This window comes from Globicephala melas, chromosome 1 (assembly GCF_963455315.2).
Source record: "Globicephala melas chromosome 1, mGloMel1.2, whole genome shotgun sequence".
Classification (NCBI taxonomy): domain Eukaryota; kingdom Metazoa; phylum Chordata; class Mammalia; order Artiodactyla; family Delphinidae; genus Globicephala; species Globicephala melas.
Window position 1 is genome coordinate 82,916,030 of NC_083314.1, and position 14,524 is coordinate 82,930,553.

The window sequence follows — 14,524 nt, forward strand, 5'->3', positions numbered from 1 at the left end:
GAAGGACATTTTATGTAGAGGGGATAGTAAAGGTGACAGTCTAGAGGCAAAAAAGAGTTTGGCTTGTTTAAGGAATAGAAAGGAGGCATTATGGCTGGGTCATAGTGAATGAAGGGGAGAGTGATAAAGGATTTGCAAGAACATGATCCTACAGTGCCCCGAAGAGCTGACGATCAGTGTAGAACTGACACTGAGTGGAATGGGAAGCCGCAGAAAGGCCTTAAACAGGTGAGGTATAGGATTTGCTTGTACTTAATAAATCTATCAGATTGTTGTATAGAGAACAGAATGTAACAAGGAGTGAGAGAACAGGGGGAAACCAGTTATGAAGTTATTTATTTAGGGCACTGGAAATTGATCCTTAACTTTCTTGTTGACTTCAAGCGTCAGATCTTATCCAGCTGGATGCCCCTGCTCTAGAAGTCTATTTTTGCTGACTACTAGTCTGGGGAATTTTTACTCTGGTAGGGCATCTATTCATTTTTCCATCTCTCCTTTCACCCACGTATCTTCAGTCCATCCACCCATCCATCCATCCATCCATCCATTCATCTATCCGTTCATCCATCTGTCCATCCCACAAACGTTTATTGAGATGCTGCTATATGCCACGCCCGGTACCAAGTATATAGTTTCTTGCTCAGAGCCATGTACAGTCTATTAGTGGTGAGAGACAAATAAATAAACATAACACATTATAATAAGGATTGTAATCGTATAATGTGCAAAACACAATAGGAAACACTTAACAAGTAGCCAGGTAAGAATAGGTGACGTTTGAACAAGGTCTTGAAAGATGAATAGGAATTTGCCAAATAATAATAATAAAAGCTACTATTTTTTTTAAAGGAACATTTATTTATTTATTGGCTGTGATGGGTCTTCGTTGCTTCACGCAGCCTTTCTCTAATTGCAGCGAGCGGGGGCTACTCTTCATTGCCATGCACAGGCTTCTTATTGTGGTGGCTTCCCTTGCTGTGGAGCATGGGCTCTAGGCTTCCGGGCTTCAGTAGTTGTGGCACGCGGGCTCAGTAGTTGTGGCACGCGGGCTCAGTAGTTGTGGCTCGCGGGCTCTAGAGAGCAGGCTCAGTAGTTGTGGCACACGGGCTTAGTTGCTCTGCAGCATGTGGGATCTTTCAGGATCAGGGATCGAACCTGTGTCCCCTGCGTTGGCAGGTGGATTCTTAACCACTGTGCCACCAGGGAAGTCCCAAAGCTGCTATTTCTTAAACACACTAGAACTCTGAACTTTACATACATTATCTCAATCTTTCTCCCGTCCTAGCGAGCTAGGTAGTATAATCCCCATTTTATAGACAAGGACATGGAAGAACAGAGAGATCAAAAAACTTTCCCAAGTCACAGTCCTGTCAATCCTATGTCTGTATGACTCCAAAGCCTATGCTTTTAACTATATTATTTCCCTATTATCTACAGATAGGAGTATAATTTTTGTTGGGGAATATTTTATATGTATAGCTCTTCTGTCTAGAGTGCAGATTTACATAGCTGTTTCATAGAAACGTAGTATATTCAAAAATTTTAATCCACTAGCTACTTCAGTCATTATTGATCTGCCCTTTTAAGATGTCTTCTTTCAGAGGAGGATTTTAGGCAAGAGAACAGCATATACAAGGCAGTGAGGCAAAGAAGAGCATCGGCACATTTGAGGAATATGAGGGATTTGGGGTGGAGTGGTTGAGGGTGCAGGGGATGAGCCTGTGGACAGGATGGGACCGAGGCAGGATGGCATCACACACCCTAGTAAGATTTTGTCTTCTTCCTGTGGGCGAACTCAGCAGTCAGTCCCTTCACTCTCTTTCTCTACATCCTGGAGAACTGGATCAGGTCCCGACTGATCTCAGCAACCGACCGGCAGCCTAAAAGAACAATGTAGTTAAAAAGCTCATTTCTCTAAAACCCCAGTCACCTACCCCACTGTGGGGAAGAGATGGTCTAGTGGGAACAAGCTTGACTTGACCCTTGTGCTCACCCTGATTAAATGTTATGTATACAGAACGAATCATCAAATTCTGATTGCACTGGGAATTATTTCGTGAGCCTGTGCCTGTGTCTTCTTTTAAAACAGCCATGTCAAAACGGCATGGTAAAAATGTAAAAACCACATTTCGGCCTTTTGAAAAATCACTTTGTGTGCAGTGGATACACTTGACCTTTATCTCCGTCGTGATAAGGCTTCAGGACACAGGAAGTATCTGTCAGGCAGGCATATGACTCAGGGAACGCAGACAAGATAGGGCGAGTGTTTCATACAACTGCCTTCTAAGAAAAAGTTTTGTAAAACGCAACACCCCGTCTTTGGTGGAGGAGCGTCATTAAAATGCAAAACTGGGACTATCGCTGAGATGAGACACAGGGACTGGAGACAGTGACTCCAGACAAATGTCAAGAGAGAAGGGAGAAAGTGAGAACACGAGCTGGAGAACTGTAGGCGCAGAAGACAGTGAGAAATCACTGGTGATAAGAGGATGTATAATGTTTCCCTTGAAGTTCTTTCCCCATCTGTGGTGTATGCACCGTCACCTCCCAAAACCTAACTAGCAAATTGTATTACTCACAAAAGTATAACTAATGAGAGGGTCTTTCCCAAAAATGGAAGCGGAGGAAATGGTTGAGCTTCACGCCCACGTGGATTATAAGGGACAGAAACGGCAGGTGTGGAATGCATAAATAACCCGTAAAATGAATTAAGTCAGCAGAAGCAGGAATTCAGAGCCAGAGGTGCTCTCATCAGAACTGACAATGAGTTTGAGAGCTCGTTTCCACAGGGCAGACAGAATAGTGCAGCTTCAGAGCAGGCAGACCTCCTCAAGGAGCACAGAGATGCCAAAATATAATCTCTGCTTGTATATTGTAGTAGAAATAAATATTTAAGTTATGGAAAAATGTCTCAGTAGTTGCATCAAAGTGTTGTGATTCCATTTTGAGATGTGAAGTATCTGTTCACATTTAAGCCCTGGTGATATCTGTGTACTTGTTATACTTATCAGTATAAACTCATCAGAATGGGTCAGGGTCCCACAAGGTACCAGGGACATTGCCTTACTCTTGGTAGAGGTTCAGTAAAAGTTTAAGAGTGAATGCATAATTACAATGTATTCCTGCTTTTTCATTACTGTAAACTATGTGGATATTCACATGAAAAAGCTTTGGCTAAATTAAAGCAAAGTGGTTAATTCCCAGCAAGAAATCTGAAGAAGATTCATATACTCTTCTGATTTAGCCCCCTCGCCTTACGAGGGATGAGAGCTGGGTAAGGTGCGTGCAGGCTTGTGCTGATAATGATTTATATGTGCACATTTCACAGTTTTACCCTTTCTATAAATATAATTTCAGCAATTGGTCTCACAGTTAGAAAAACGTTAATTTTAAACTTCTTTTGCTTTCAACCGTAGTGCAAATAGTGTTCTCCTCCCAGGTCTGTGATGTCTCAGGGTTATAAGGGGAAAAAAGCACACATTTCTAGGGGAATTAGGGAGGAGAAGTCATATGGACTGATCACCTCCTGGGTGCCAGGTTTGTGTCAAGGCGTCTGAGATGCAGTGTGCAGGGAAAAGCTAAGGGGTGACAGAATCTCTGGGGTTTCACATTATGATTTCTCACTTTAGTGAGTTCCACCAAAAACACAGCGCCCCCTTCAGCTGAGACCCCCTCTCCCCGGGGACTAGACTGTGGGGCGTCTTTCCTGGGGGAGCGACACACACAGAGGATGCCGAGGGATGGCCGTCAGCCTAGGTTTTCTATTCTTCCTCTTCCTCCCCGAACCCTCCTCTCCACCCCACATTTGGTTGTTGATTCGTAATTTTTCTATACATTTAAAACAATACATTCTCACTGTAGAACCATTAGAAGGAAAGAAATATAAAAAGTCAGGCATAAAAGTGTTCATAATCCTGTTTTTGCTTTCTTTTTTTCCTGCCCCCTTTAAAAAAGGGTGCTCTCCATACTCTATTTCAGAAAAAGATTTTCCAGCCACCACTTCCACCCCCAATGGTTGTTAAGTATAAACTTTTGGTGGAATAAAAAAGCTTTGTTATTGTGAATTCCCCCAACAGGCTTCTGTTAAAGAAGTTCAGATATCATTTCACAAGGACAGGAGAAAATATTGGGGGGAGCAGGAGAAGTCACCTCAATCTCCTGGAATCTGCAGAAACCATAGGTCTTCCCATCCCTCTCCCCACAAACCCCCCCACCCCCGAGGGGCAAAACACACCAATACGATATTTGTTCACACTTGTGTTCTCCCCTCCCTCATGGGAGCGACTTGGGTCATTTATTGCCTTATCTTCATAGGCTTTGGCCCAGAATGGACAGTCCCGGTCCTTGACGCCGTAATCCAGGTCCCTTTTTTTCTTTTAAACGGCTAAGTGGAAAGGGGCTGCTGCTGGCATTAATGCCGATCTAAGTTTTCTAGCTTGTACTACTCAAGCCCAAAAGGGTGAGTCTGCAGCCCCAGTGGACACTATGCAACTTGGACGCTGAGTACAAGATACTTGTCTAAATATCAGATCAAAACCAGACTTGAAAAGACCTGGACGTCTTGCCTTGTGCCTAGCACATGTCAGATGCTCAGTCACATCATCTACAGAAATAAGTTCACGGCGTGGAAGCAGTCTTGACTCCACTTCAGAGCTCTTGATTCATTATTTCCTTACTTCTGGAGGAGGTTTCTGTTATTACCATATTTTAGAATTGAGGCGTGGGTGGAGGTCTTATTGGGGTTCATCTTGTCTGTCTCTCACATCGCAATTGATTACCATCTATAGCAGACAGTCAAAGACAGAGCTATTGGCCACTGGCATTTGGGCAGGACAATTCTTTTCTGTGAGACAGCTCCAAGCATTTTAGGATAGTTAGCATTTCCGGTCCTTGAGCACTAAATACCTCCAGTACCCACCCTGCCTCATTGTGCCGATGAGAAAAAAATCAACTGACCCCCCGAACAAAACGCCCCTGAAGAGAGAAGTTACCATCATTAGTTGAGAGCCACTATTTTACTCTCTGGGATTCCAGGCTTTGCTAAACACGTATGTTATTTTGTTTTGTTTTGTTTTGTTTTTGCGGTACGCGGGCCTCTCACTGTTGTGGCCTCTCCCGTTGCGGAGCATAGGCTCCGGACGCGCAGGCTCAGCGGCCATGGCTCACGGGCCCAGCCGCTCCGCGGCACGTGGGATCCTCCCGGACCGGGGCACGAACCCGCGTCCCCTGCATCGGCAGGCGGACTCCCAACCACTGCGCCACCAGGGAAGCCCAGCACGTATGTTTTTATGAGCACTGCTTTACAGTCATCTCATTTTTGACTGAAATAGCCTGGCTGTAACTTCGAGACGTTCATGCTTGTCTTGCTGTCTGTGGTTACGCAGGATGATGCGTCTCTTTCTCCCCGTTCTGTCCTCCTGTTTGTTTCTATCTCCCCAGCTCCTCCATGCTTCCCCTATGACATAATTTCTCTACTCTTCACAGTCCATGAATATTACTTAAAAGATGACACACAGAACCACATCTGACAAGCCCGATAGGATCTGAGCAGGCCAGAGTAAAACGGGACCCTCTTTCCCCAAATCTGAAATTGCATTTGCTTTTGTAGTAGATGTATCACATTTTGAGCTCGTGCTTAATCTTTGTCTGGCCCATTTCCTCCCTGTTCTTTCCTTTGGGCAGCCACTGGGTCTGGGAAAGGCGAGCTAGAAGGGCCACTGCTCCCGTTCTTTAGACGGCCTGTTTTCAGTTCTGAATCAGGAAAAGAATTGTAAAAACTTACCTGTCAGGGTCATGGAAGTGTGGAATTCGTTTTTTAAAATGTTCAAAACTTCCTCAACACCATGTTCACCCTGCTCCCAAGACAGAGAGAGAGAGAGAGAGAAAAGGAGAGACAAAAAGAGGCATGAAGGAACATTCTGACCGTGTGCTGAGTATAAATTCTAGGTGAGCTCAGAGCTGTGCTGGGGAGGATGGGGCTACCTGTGAAATTAGAACTATGTTGGGAATAATGGAAAGCAAAGAGGAAAATGTAGGGTGACAGCTCTTGAAAGTGGGCAACCTGCTGCCGAGGAAGCATGGTGGAGCTGGAGAGGGGTCACCGTCCTTCAGGATCTGTGGCACCTTCCAACAAACGGCCAAGCTTGGGGGTTAAACCACAGAAATGCGTGGAAACGAATGAGAAGCGTGGTACCTTCCGGCTGGTTTTCCCTTTGCCACTCTCACCTTGTAGGCAAGACCCCATAGGATGGGTCTCCCCAGAAAAACGCATTTAGCCCCGAGGGCCAGAGCCTTCAGCACATCATTGCCGGTTCGGATGCCACCGTCCAGGTACACTTCAATTTTCCCTTTCACAGAAGCCACCACTTCTGTCAAGGCATCGATCTGAAAAGGACAGACAAGTGTGGGTCGAGGGATTTCCCTTTTGACTCTCAGGGTGTCAGGGGACAGCAGTGCCCCCTCAGCATGGGCTGGCACCAGGAGGTCCAAGCGGGGGCGATGCCTAACTGTTCCTCCCCTTCCGTGCTTGAGGCTGCAGGTGCCTATCAAAGCAGTGCAGCCACATTCCCAAGGTCCAGGGACTTTCTGCAGGCTCCCCGTTCTGCCATTTTCTGCTCTGACAGAGATGGAGCAGAAACCTTTTTGTTCCTCTTCACATCCCCTAGGGGACATTTTCCATTTGTGGTGTTCACTTTAATGCTCTTCTTTTTAAAGAACATTTTGACTTTTGATTTTCTTCCACTTTTTCTGTGTCTAAGGTGGCACAGCTAGAAATGCTTTCCATTGCTAAGGCCCTAAGTCTTTTTGGCAAAACAAGTGTGATCGGCCATGACCCTAGCGTCTGGACCACAGCCTGTTCAGTGTAACTGCGCTGTACATCATTCCTAATACACCACTTTTGAGCAACTTGTTCCTGACTCCTTTGGGGGTTATCTGAGACATGGGATAGGTATGCAGCAGCAACATTGTAAAACTAGGGTTGAAGACTTCAAAAGACAAAATAGAAACAGCTGATCACTCTGGCCTGGTTGCTCCGCTGGACCTTTTCTCTCACCTTGTCTCTTTCATTCCAGGATCTTTGGTCAACAGGCCTTGTGCACCTAAGGTGCCCCAGACCAAGCTGTGTTCCTCCAAGTCTATAAGGAAGAGTGACTGCAGAGTCTAGGAGGAGGGTCCTGGAGGAAAAGGTTCTGGAACTGCCGCGGGGGCTCCTGTTCTGTGCCTCACTGAGGAATGACCAGAGAGGAGAAGTAGAAACTGGGCCCCTAAGAGGACTTGTGCTGCCGAAGGCGTCAATTGGAATTCTACCTGAACAAGATCCTTCGCTGAGACTGAGCAGAGTATGAAATCAGGGAGGAAAGAACTTTGTACTTTAATTTACAAGTGGAGGAGAATTGAATACGTCGTGACTTACATGTAAAGACTGGAGGGAATTCACATCCAAATAAGGGGTATTTTTACAGTCCCACCATGGTATTATTTGGAATATTTCTACAAAGCTATTTCTACAAATATTGCGAGAAATGAATAAATATACTTGTGCAAGGACTCTTCTAGTGAGCCATAGTGCACAACGGAGCTGACAGTAATGTGAGAAACAGAATAGGGAGTGAATTTCAGCCTAGGGTTCAGCGTGGTTTGACAGTTAATTTTTGATAATCCACAACAGGGCATTCATTAGAGCCTTCTGGCGATAAAAGCTGGCTGATCCTTTTCCCTGGTCCCAGGAGGACGTACAGGGGTGTTAGATATGGAATCTTATAGAGACGGAACTTCGCTCAGAGAGTCACATCCCTCACAAGGAGGGGGCTGGGTTGAGAAGACTGAGGAAATTAACCCCAGCACAAAATTTAAGGGGTGCCAAAAATATAAATAATATTTGAAGACAACATTTTAAAAAATCAAAGGGCAAACTTTGACCTGTACGCTGGGGGCTTGTTTTGATAAATAAAGTTTTATTGGAACCAGGGCCAGGATGACAGTGAGATGAGTGAGGCAGTGTTATGCAAGTGCAGGGACAGATCCTGTCTTTATTAAAAATGTTGATATTTTGTTCACCACGGATTTTTTTGCATTAAATTTCATTTTTTCAAACAGTGTATGAAACTATTATATACCTTACTCAGTTTTTCTGGCACCTTCTAAAATTTTGAGCCAAGGGTGGGTTTCCCACTAGCCTCACGCTAATCTTGGTGCTGTCCCTGGATGACCTTGGGTTTGGTTGTTAGGTCAAGTGGCTTGGGAGAACAACATGTTGATCAACGTGATGGGGCAGGAGAAATTCTTCTTGTTCTGGCGCCTGCCTTTGCCAACACTCATTCTCTATTGAGGAAGTGCAGTGGGAAAATTAGTCGGCCACTTTTTCCCACTCCTTACTCAGTCCTCCCCAAGGGGGCAAGACTAGCTAAACTGATTAGTGAGGGAAAGCCGATTGTATTATATTTTATTAGCATTTTCTCAAAAGTCAATACTCTACCCTGTTTGCTGCTAGTTGGTGAGGGCCTCTTTGCTTTCTCCTCCTATTGTCAGCACAGTTGGGACAGCTCAGGACCTGCTAAGCTCTTTTGCATCCTCTATTCTGTCAGTTACGAGGTGTGTGAGAGATAGCTTTGTGGGCATCCTTGCAGGAGTTGGGTGAGAGAGCTCAGCGTGTGTTCTGAAGACCTGTGTTCTTCTAAGGTCTTAGGTCAAGAGTTGGGATGGGAAGTAGGAGGCCTGACCGTTCCTTGCAGTTCAGCTCTTACGGAGAGTCATAGTCAAGTGTGCCCCTTGCTCTCCATCATTCCATGCCTGTTTGCTATCAGGTAGAGCCTGGTGGAAAGGAGGAGGCCAGTGATTGGCACTTGAAACCCCTAAGCTTCACAAGCCTTGAAATGTACAAACTGGCTGATGTAGCTTTTCTATTTCCTGGAATTCTTTTTAAAGAAGTAATTGAGAATGTGCTAAAGATTTAAGGATGGTCACTGATGTATTGTTTAAAATAGTGAATGCTTGGAAGCAATCCAGATGTTCAACAATAGGAAGCTGGTCATATAAGTTGTCTATTCATACTACACACCATTAAAAACAAGAAAGCATATCTACTGAAATAAAATGAGCTCGATATATTAATACATGGAAAGAAGAAAATTACATAATATCATGTATAGTTTTCAAACCTAAAATGTTATGGCCACATTAAGTTGATTACCAAACTATTGTCAGTGTGATAGTGCTTTTTTTTTTTTTTTGCGGTACGCAGGTCTCTCACTGTTGTGGCCTGTCCCATTGCGGAGCACAGGCTCCGGACGCACAAGCTCAGCGGCCATGGCTCACGGGCCCAGCCGCTCCATGGCATGTGGGATCTTCCCGGACCAGGGCACGAACCCGTGTCCCCTGCATCGGCAGGCGGACTCTCAATCACTGCGCCACCAGGGAAGCCCTGATAGTGCTTTTTATCTTATTCTTTTTGCTTATGTATATTTTATAGTTTACTTGTGGTGAACATGTCTTACCTATATAATAAAAAGGCCAAAAAAGACTTTAGAGGAAAAAAAACCACTTCCCTTTCTCAAAATGAGTCACGTGGCAATAGAAGAATCTCTTGAAAAATATAAGCTATAAATCGCTGTGAAAATAAATTAACAGTTGGACTTCCCTGGTGGCACAGTGGTTAAGAATCCGCCTGCCCATGCAAGGAACACAGGTTCAATCCCTGGTCCGGGAAGATCCTACATGCTGAGAAGCAACTAAGCCTGTGTGCCACAACTACTGAGCCTGTGCTCTATAGCCTGCAAGCCACGACTACTGAGCCTGCGTGCCTAGTGCCTGTGCTCCGCAACAAGAGAAGTCACAGCAGTGAGAAGCCCGTGCACCACAATGAAGAGTAGCCCCCCTTGCTACAACTAGAGAAAGCCTGCGTGCAGCAACAAAGACCCAAAACAGCCAAAAAAAAAAAAAAAAAGAATTAAAAAAATTTTTTTAAATAATTTTTTAAAAAAGAAAATAAATTAACAATTAACTCCCTTAAAAAGTTCTTTCCCTTCCTCCCTCCTTTTTTTTTTCTTTCCCCCAACTCCATCTATAAGGGACAAATTCATAAGTTAGGGGAAAAATTAGACTGTCCCAGATTTTTAGCAAAGGATTCATAGGGCATTTTTAAGTTTCACTGTGAAAGACAGTTATTTACTAGCTTCAGTTAGGCACTGTTTCTTCCTGAGATGTGTCATATGAGAAAAGATGAGGTTCCAATCCATGCAGACAGGCAAGCTTCCAGCTGAATGCTTCTTCCAGAAGGCAGGAGACCTCCATGCCTTGGGAACAACTCTTCTATCAGATTTCACCTTAAACACTTACTGTGTGAATTCAGACAAGTTACTTAACATCTCTAAACTCTAGTATCCTCATCTGTAAAATACGGATACTAATGCCCATCTCGCAGGACTGTTTTGAGATTTAGAGATGACATACGTCGAGTTTGTAAAAAGTCCTTAACAATTCGCAGGTAGATATGAACACAGGTGGTTAGGGAGAGGGGAATGTGCACCAAATTGCACAGAGTACCTTGCTGTGGACACACATACACACACACAACAGAGCACTCACAAACACACCCAGGCTGAAGTCATCCTACTTACAGAAGCAGGAACCTCATCAAGCTGCCTCCCACCATGGTTGGAAACAATGATGCCATGGACATTGTGCTTCACAGCTAACTCCGCATCCTCTTTTGTCAAGATCCCCTTAAGGATGATGGGCAATCGAGTCATGCTCTGAAACCAGGAGAGATCATCCCAGCAGATGGATGAGTCAATGGGGGACATCTGGAGATAAGGCATTAAACTTCCCTGTGGGGGAATAAAAGAGAACTTCAGTCCTGAACTCCTTCAAGACTCCCATCCCAAAGATGGGACACATTTGGAGAGCCACCAAAACCTTGAAAAGAGGGCCCACAAAACCCAACACTACTTCTAGCTCCTTTTCCTAACAAAATTTGTGTAAAAGACTTTTACTTCCATTGCTTATTCATTAACCATTACTTGTGTCCCTGCTCAATAATTATGCCAAGATCTGGGCACATAAAGACAAACAAGACACAGTCCTTACTTAAAAAAAAAAAAAAAAACAAACCTCAGAGTTTAGTAAGTGAGATAGATAAGCAAAAACATTTATAGGCCATTGTGATGTGTTATGATTGAGATATGCACAGGGTAACAAGAACTAAGCAATACTTCAATAACCTTAAGTCAGATATTATCCAATATTTATCTTGGCTCACCACGTGAGTCAAATATCTATAGATCCCAATGTGTCCCTGGAATCTAAGATTCCAGAAAACCTCAAGGCCAATTTGTGGTTAATGAGTAGGACTGTTGAGTCACTTGGCTGGGTATCAGAGCTGCCCGTTGGCTGAAAAGGCTGATATCACTACCTCTAATGTAGCCAAGGGATTCCAACTTTACCACGGCTTTCTCTCTCTGGGGAACTCCATCCCATCGGACTACAGTATTTTAATGGGAGAAGTGCCCTTTGTAGTCACCTTGTCTAAACAAGTGTGTAGCACTCTGGTGCCCTGTGGATGAGTTCTAGGTGTGCAGAGATATTTCCTCCCCAGTTTTCAAGGGAGGAGGGTGGGGCTTGGGCTGACTACACACCATGGGCCGTTCACCTTGGGTATGAGCATCCTCTTCAGATAGTCAATTTATCTAAGTATGCCATCCAGACTGAGCATTTTCTAAATGTGGCATAAAGTAGAAAATGTTGGAAGAACTTTTTAGTTTGCTCTCCTATTTCATGAAAAAATCCTCTCCCTAGCTCTCCTATTTCCCAGAACCCAGCCCTTCCCAGAACATTTCTGGGCTGCCAGGGATGGGAAAGAACATTTTGTCTTATATTCTGCTTGTCTGGAAGTTCCGGGCAGCAGGAACCACATCTGCTTCTTGAACTGCTGCATCCCTAGTGCCTGGCACAGAACAGGTACCCAATGACTTCTTGAGGAAAGAAAGAAAATAGGAAAGAGGGATGGAAATCTACCTCCTGTAACGCCTGCCCGCTTGGCTCTGGTATCTTTCCTACCTTCTCAGGTGATCCGAGATCTTTTAGCAGTAAGTTCTTCATCAAGTCCACTTGGTTTGTAATGTTGTGTCGTCTGTTGCCAATTTTGGGTACATCCACAGTGATTACCAGAGCTTTGAAACCCAGGGATTCTACCTTTTGGATCAGCTGTTTGTTTAGCTGCCTGTTTGGGTGCACATACAGTTGGAACCATCGCAGGCCCCCGGGGGCAGTGGCAACAATGTCTTCAAGGCTACAGCTGGCATACGTGCTGGTGATGTAACAGATACCGGCTGCTTGCGCAGCTGCAAAGCAAAGGACACAACTCAGGTTGGAGGGCAGAGGCATTCTGAACTGGGGTGAGATGCCCTAGGAGTCTGTGTTTCCTCTGGCCAGCTTGCCCTGTGAGTGAAGATAAAGCTTGACTTCATTCTGCTTCCCTGTCAGGCAGGCAGGCATTGCACGTGTTTGATCAGATTGTCTGGGTCCTCCTCTGTATAACCTGTCTTACAAACTCTGTGTTGCGTATTAAAATATTTCAGGCTAGAGATGACCTTGAGTTCCCAGAACGATTTGAAGATATTGCGGCTTTCAGATAGGAAATGGGCTTCTTGTGAACTCATCAATGAAGCAGAAGGGAATTAAAGAAGGCAAAGGATGAGAAAACGTAATTCCAATGGAGAGGGATTGCAGCAGAAAAAAACATGCTATCTGGAGTTAGAAGAACGCGAGTTCTACCACTTCTTAGCTGTGTGGCCTTGAGTCTCATTTTCTTTATCTGTAAAAGGGCGGGGTGGGGGGATAATAATACCTCTCTTATAGGGTTGTTGCAAGATTAAATAAGATACTAGCTATGGAAGCATTTTTTAAAATTATGAAGTGAGGTACTATACAAATACTAGGGATAATGGGGATGATGACGACGGTGACAATGATGTGCTGATCGCATCTTTCTCATTTCCCACTTTAATCATTTTCAGGGGATTCCCCAACAGGTTAATGTCACTACCACCCTACAACCCATGGGCAGAGAATTTGACCAATCACAATGAATATTTTCAATTCCTAATGTCAACAGGAGGTACCCCATTCTCCTGCTCCACCCCCAAAACAACACAGCATACTCAACCATGAAGGTTTTGTAAAGCAGTCATATTCATACAGGGTATTCATATTTCAACTTAGCCAAATTTGGTTCCTAACCTGATGGATGTCACTTTCAGCTCTAGAATCCATGGATTCATTGCTTCCTATATCACAGAGTCAAAGGAAAAGACCCCAGGGAAGCCGTGGGCAACTTGAGCAAAAACAGATTTGGCTTCGGGTGAAGATTACAAATGAGGCACAGGAATATTTTTACCCCCTGCCCTTCCGTTCTCCTCTCCTCTCCTCTCCTTCTCTTCTCTTCTTATTTTTTAGTGGTGGCAGATGAGGGAAGAGAACTCAGGGGTACTAGGAAGGAAACAAAACCCAGTGAAAAACTTTTTGTCAAATAAGATGATCAAGTCAACGAAGGAGAAGGGAAATGGAACATTTGGACAAGAGCACCTGCCAGGGCCTTGTGTTAGGGCTTAACGTCATGACTTTCTCCTCATCCTAAATTCAGAGGCACACCGTTCAGTCCCAGCCCTGGCCCATGAGGGTTCAAAGAGAGCCCTACCCTTGGGGCCACACTGAGCAGCCCTTTCCCCCCAGATGCTGTGTCAGAGGGGCCAGTCAGTGTCCCTCTTCCTTGGGATGGCTTGGTGGGATTTTCACCTCCTATTCACCTGTAGCTCCCTCCCACCCTCACCATTCTTTATAATGGAAAATTGGTATTTCTCAATCTTAGGTGAAACGTTATGCAAATGTAGCTTTAAGCATTCCTTTTCCTACCCTTAATTCCAACCAGATTGCTGTCCCTAAGCCCCTTCTCTAGAGAAATTCTGCAGCTGTTTGCCCCTGCTCTGAAGGACACCTCTGCACACTTTAAGGCCCTTGGGAAGGGAGCCTCAAGGTGGGCTGGGTTCACACCTCTGGCTGTGCTCATTTCTCCATCAGGCCAGGCAAGGCAGTGGAAACCCGTGGGTGCGATGCAAATGGGGGTGCTGATCTCCTCCCCTTGGATTGTGGTCCGCGTGTCCACCTTTGACACATCTTTCAGGTACCGGGGACGGAGGCGGATTCTGTGCTGGACAACAAAGAGATTTTCTATCGGTGGGATGACTCACCAGCACGGAGGTGCTGCTTAGCGCTGGGACCTCCAGATTCCTGACACAGATCTAGACCACACTGGGTCCCGAGAAACCACTGGTGGAGTCAGTTGGCTGGTAGCTGATTAGGCAGCATAGACAAGCTAGAGGCTCTGCTCCTCCGGAAGCCTCTCCCAACCCCCTATTCCACATTAACCCCGCCTTCTCTGAACTCCCGATACACGTATGGTCCACGCTGTTCCCTGCCTTTTTCCATCAGAGGACTGTGTCTTGGAGCTGTGCCTCCCTGACCAGACTGT

At 45.1% G+C, this 14,524-nt stretch overlaps 1 protein-coding gene across 5 annotated transcripts in view; it reads right to left on the reverse strand.

Annotated features, from left to right (window-relative positions):
- Positions 1-707: 707 nt before the first annotated feature.
- HAO2 (hydroxyacid oxidase 2) overlaps positions 708-14,524 on the reverse strand; it is a 214,661-nt gene continuing 200,844 nt past the window's right edge. For all 5 annotated transcript variants that reach the window (XM_060300703.1, XM_060300687.1, XM_060300707.1 and 2 more), the window contains 6 exons: positions 14,047-14,198; positions 12,055-12,338; positions 10,617-10,826; positions 6,226-6,384; positions 5,783-5,852; positions 708-1,880 (listed from right to left, as the gene is read on the reverse strand). In XM_060300703.1, coding sequence (XP_060156686.1) covers positions 1,825-1,880; positions 5,783-5,852; positions 6,226-6,384; positions 10,617-10,826; positions 12,055-12,338; positions 14,047-14,198 — 931 coding nt within the window. In that variant the 3' untranslated portion in view covers positions 708-1,824. The remainder of the gene's footprint in view (positions 1,881-5,782; positions 5,853-6,225; positions 6,385-10,616; positions 10,827-12,054; positions 12,339-14,046; positions 14,199-14,524) is intronic.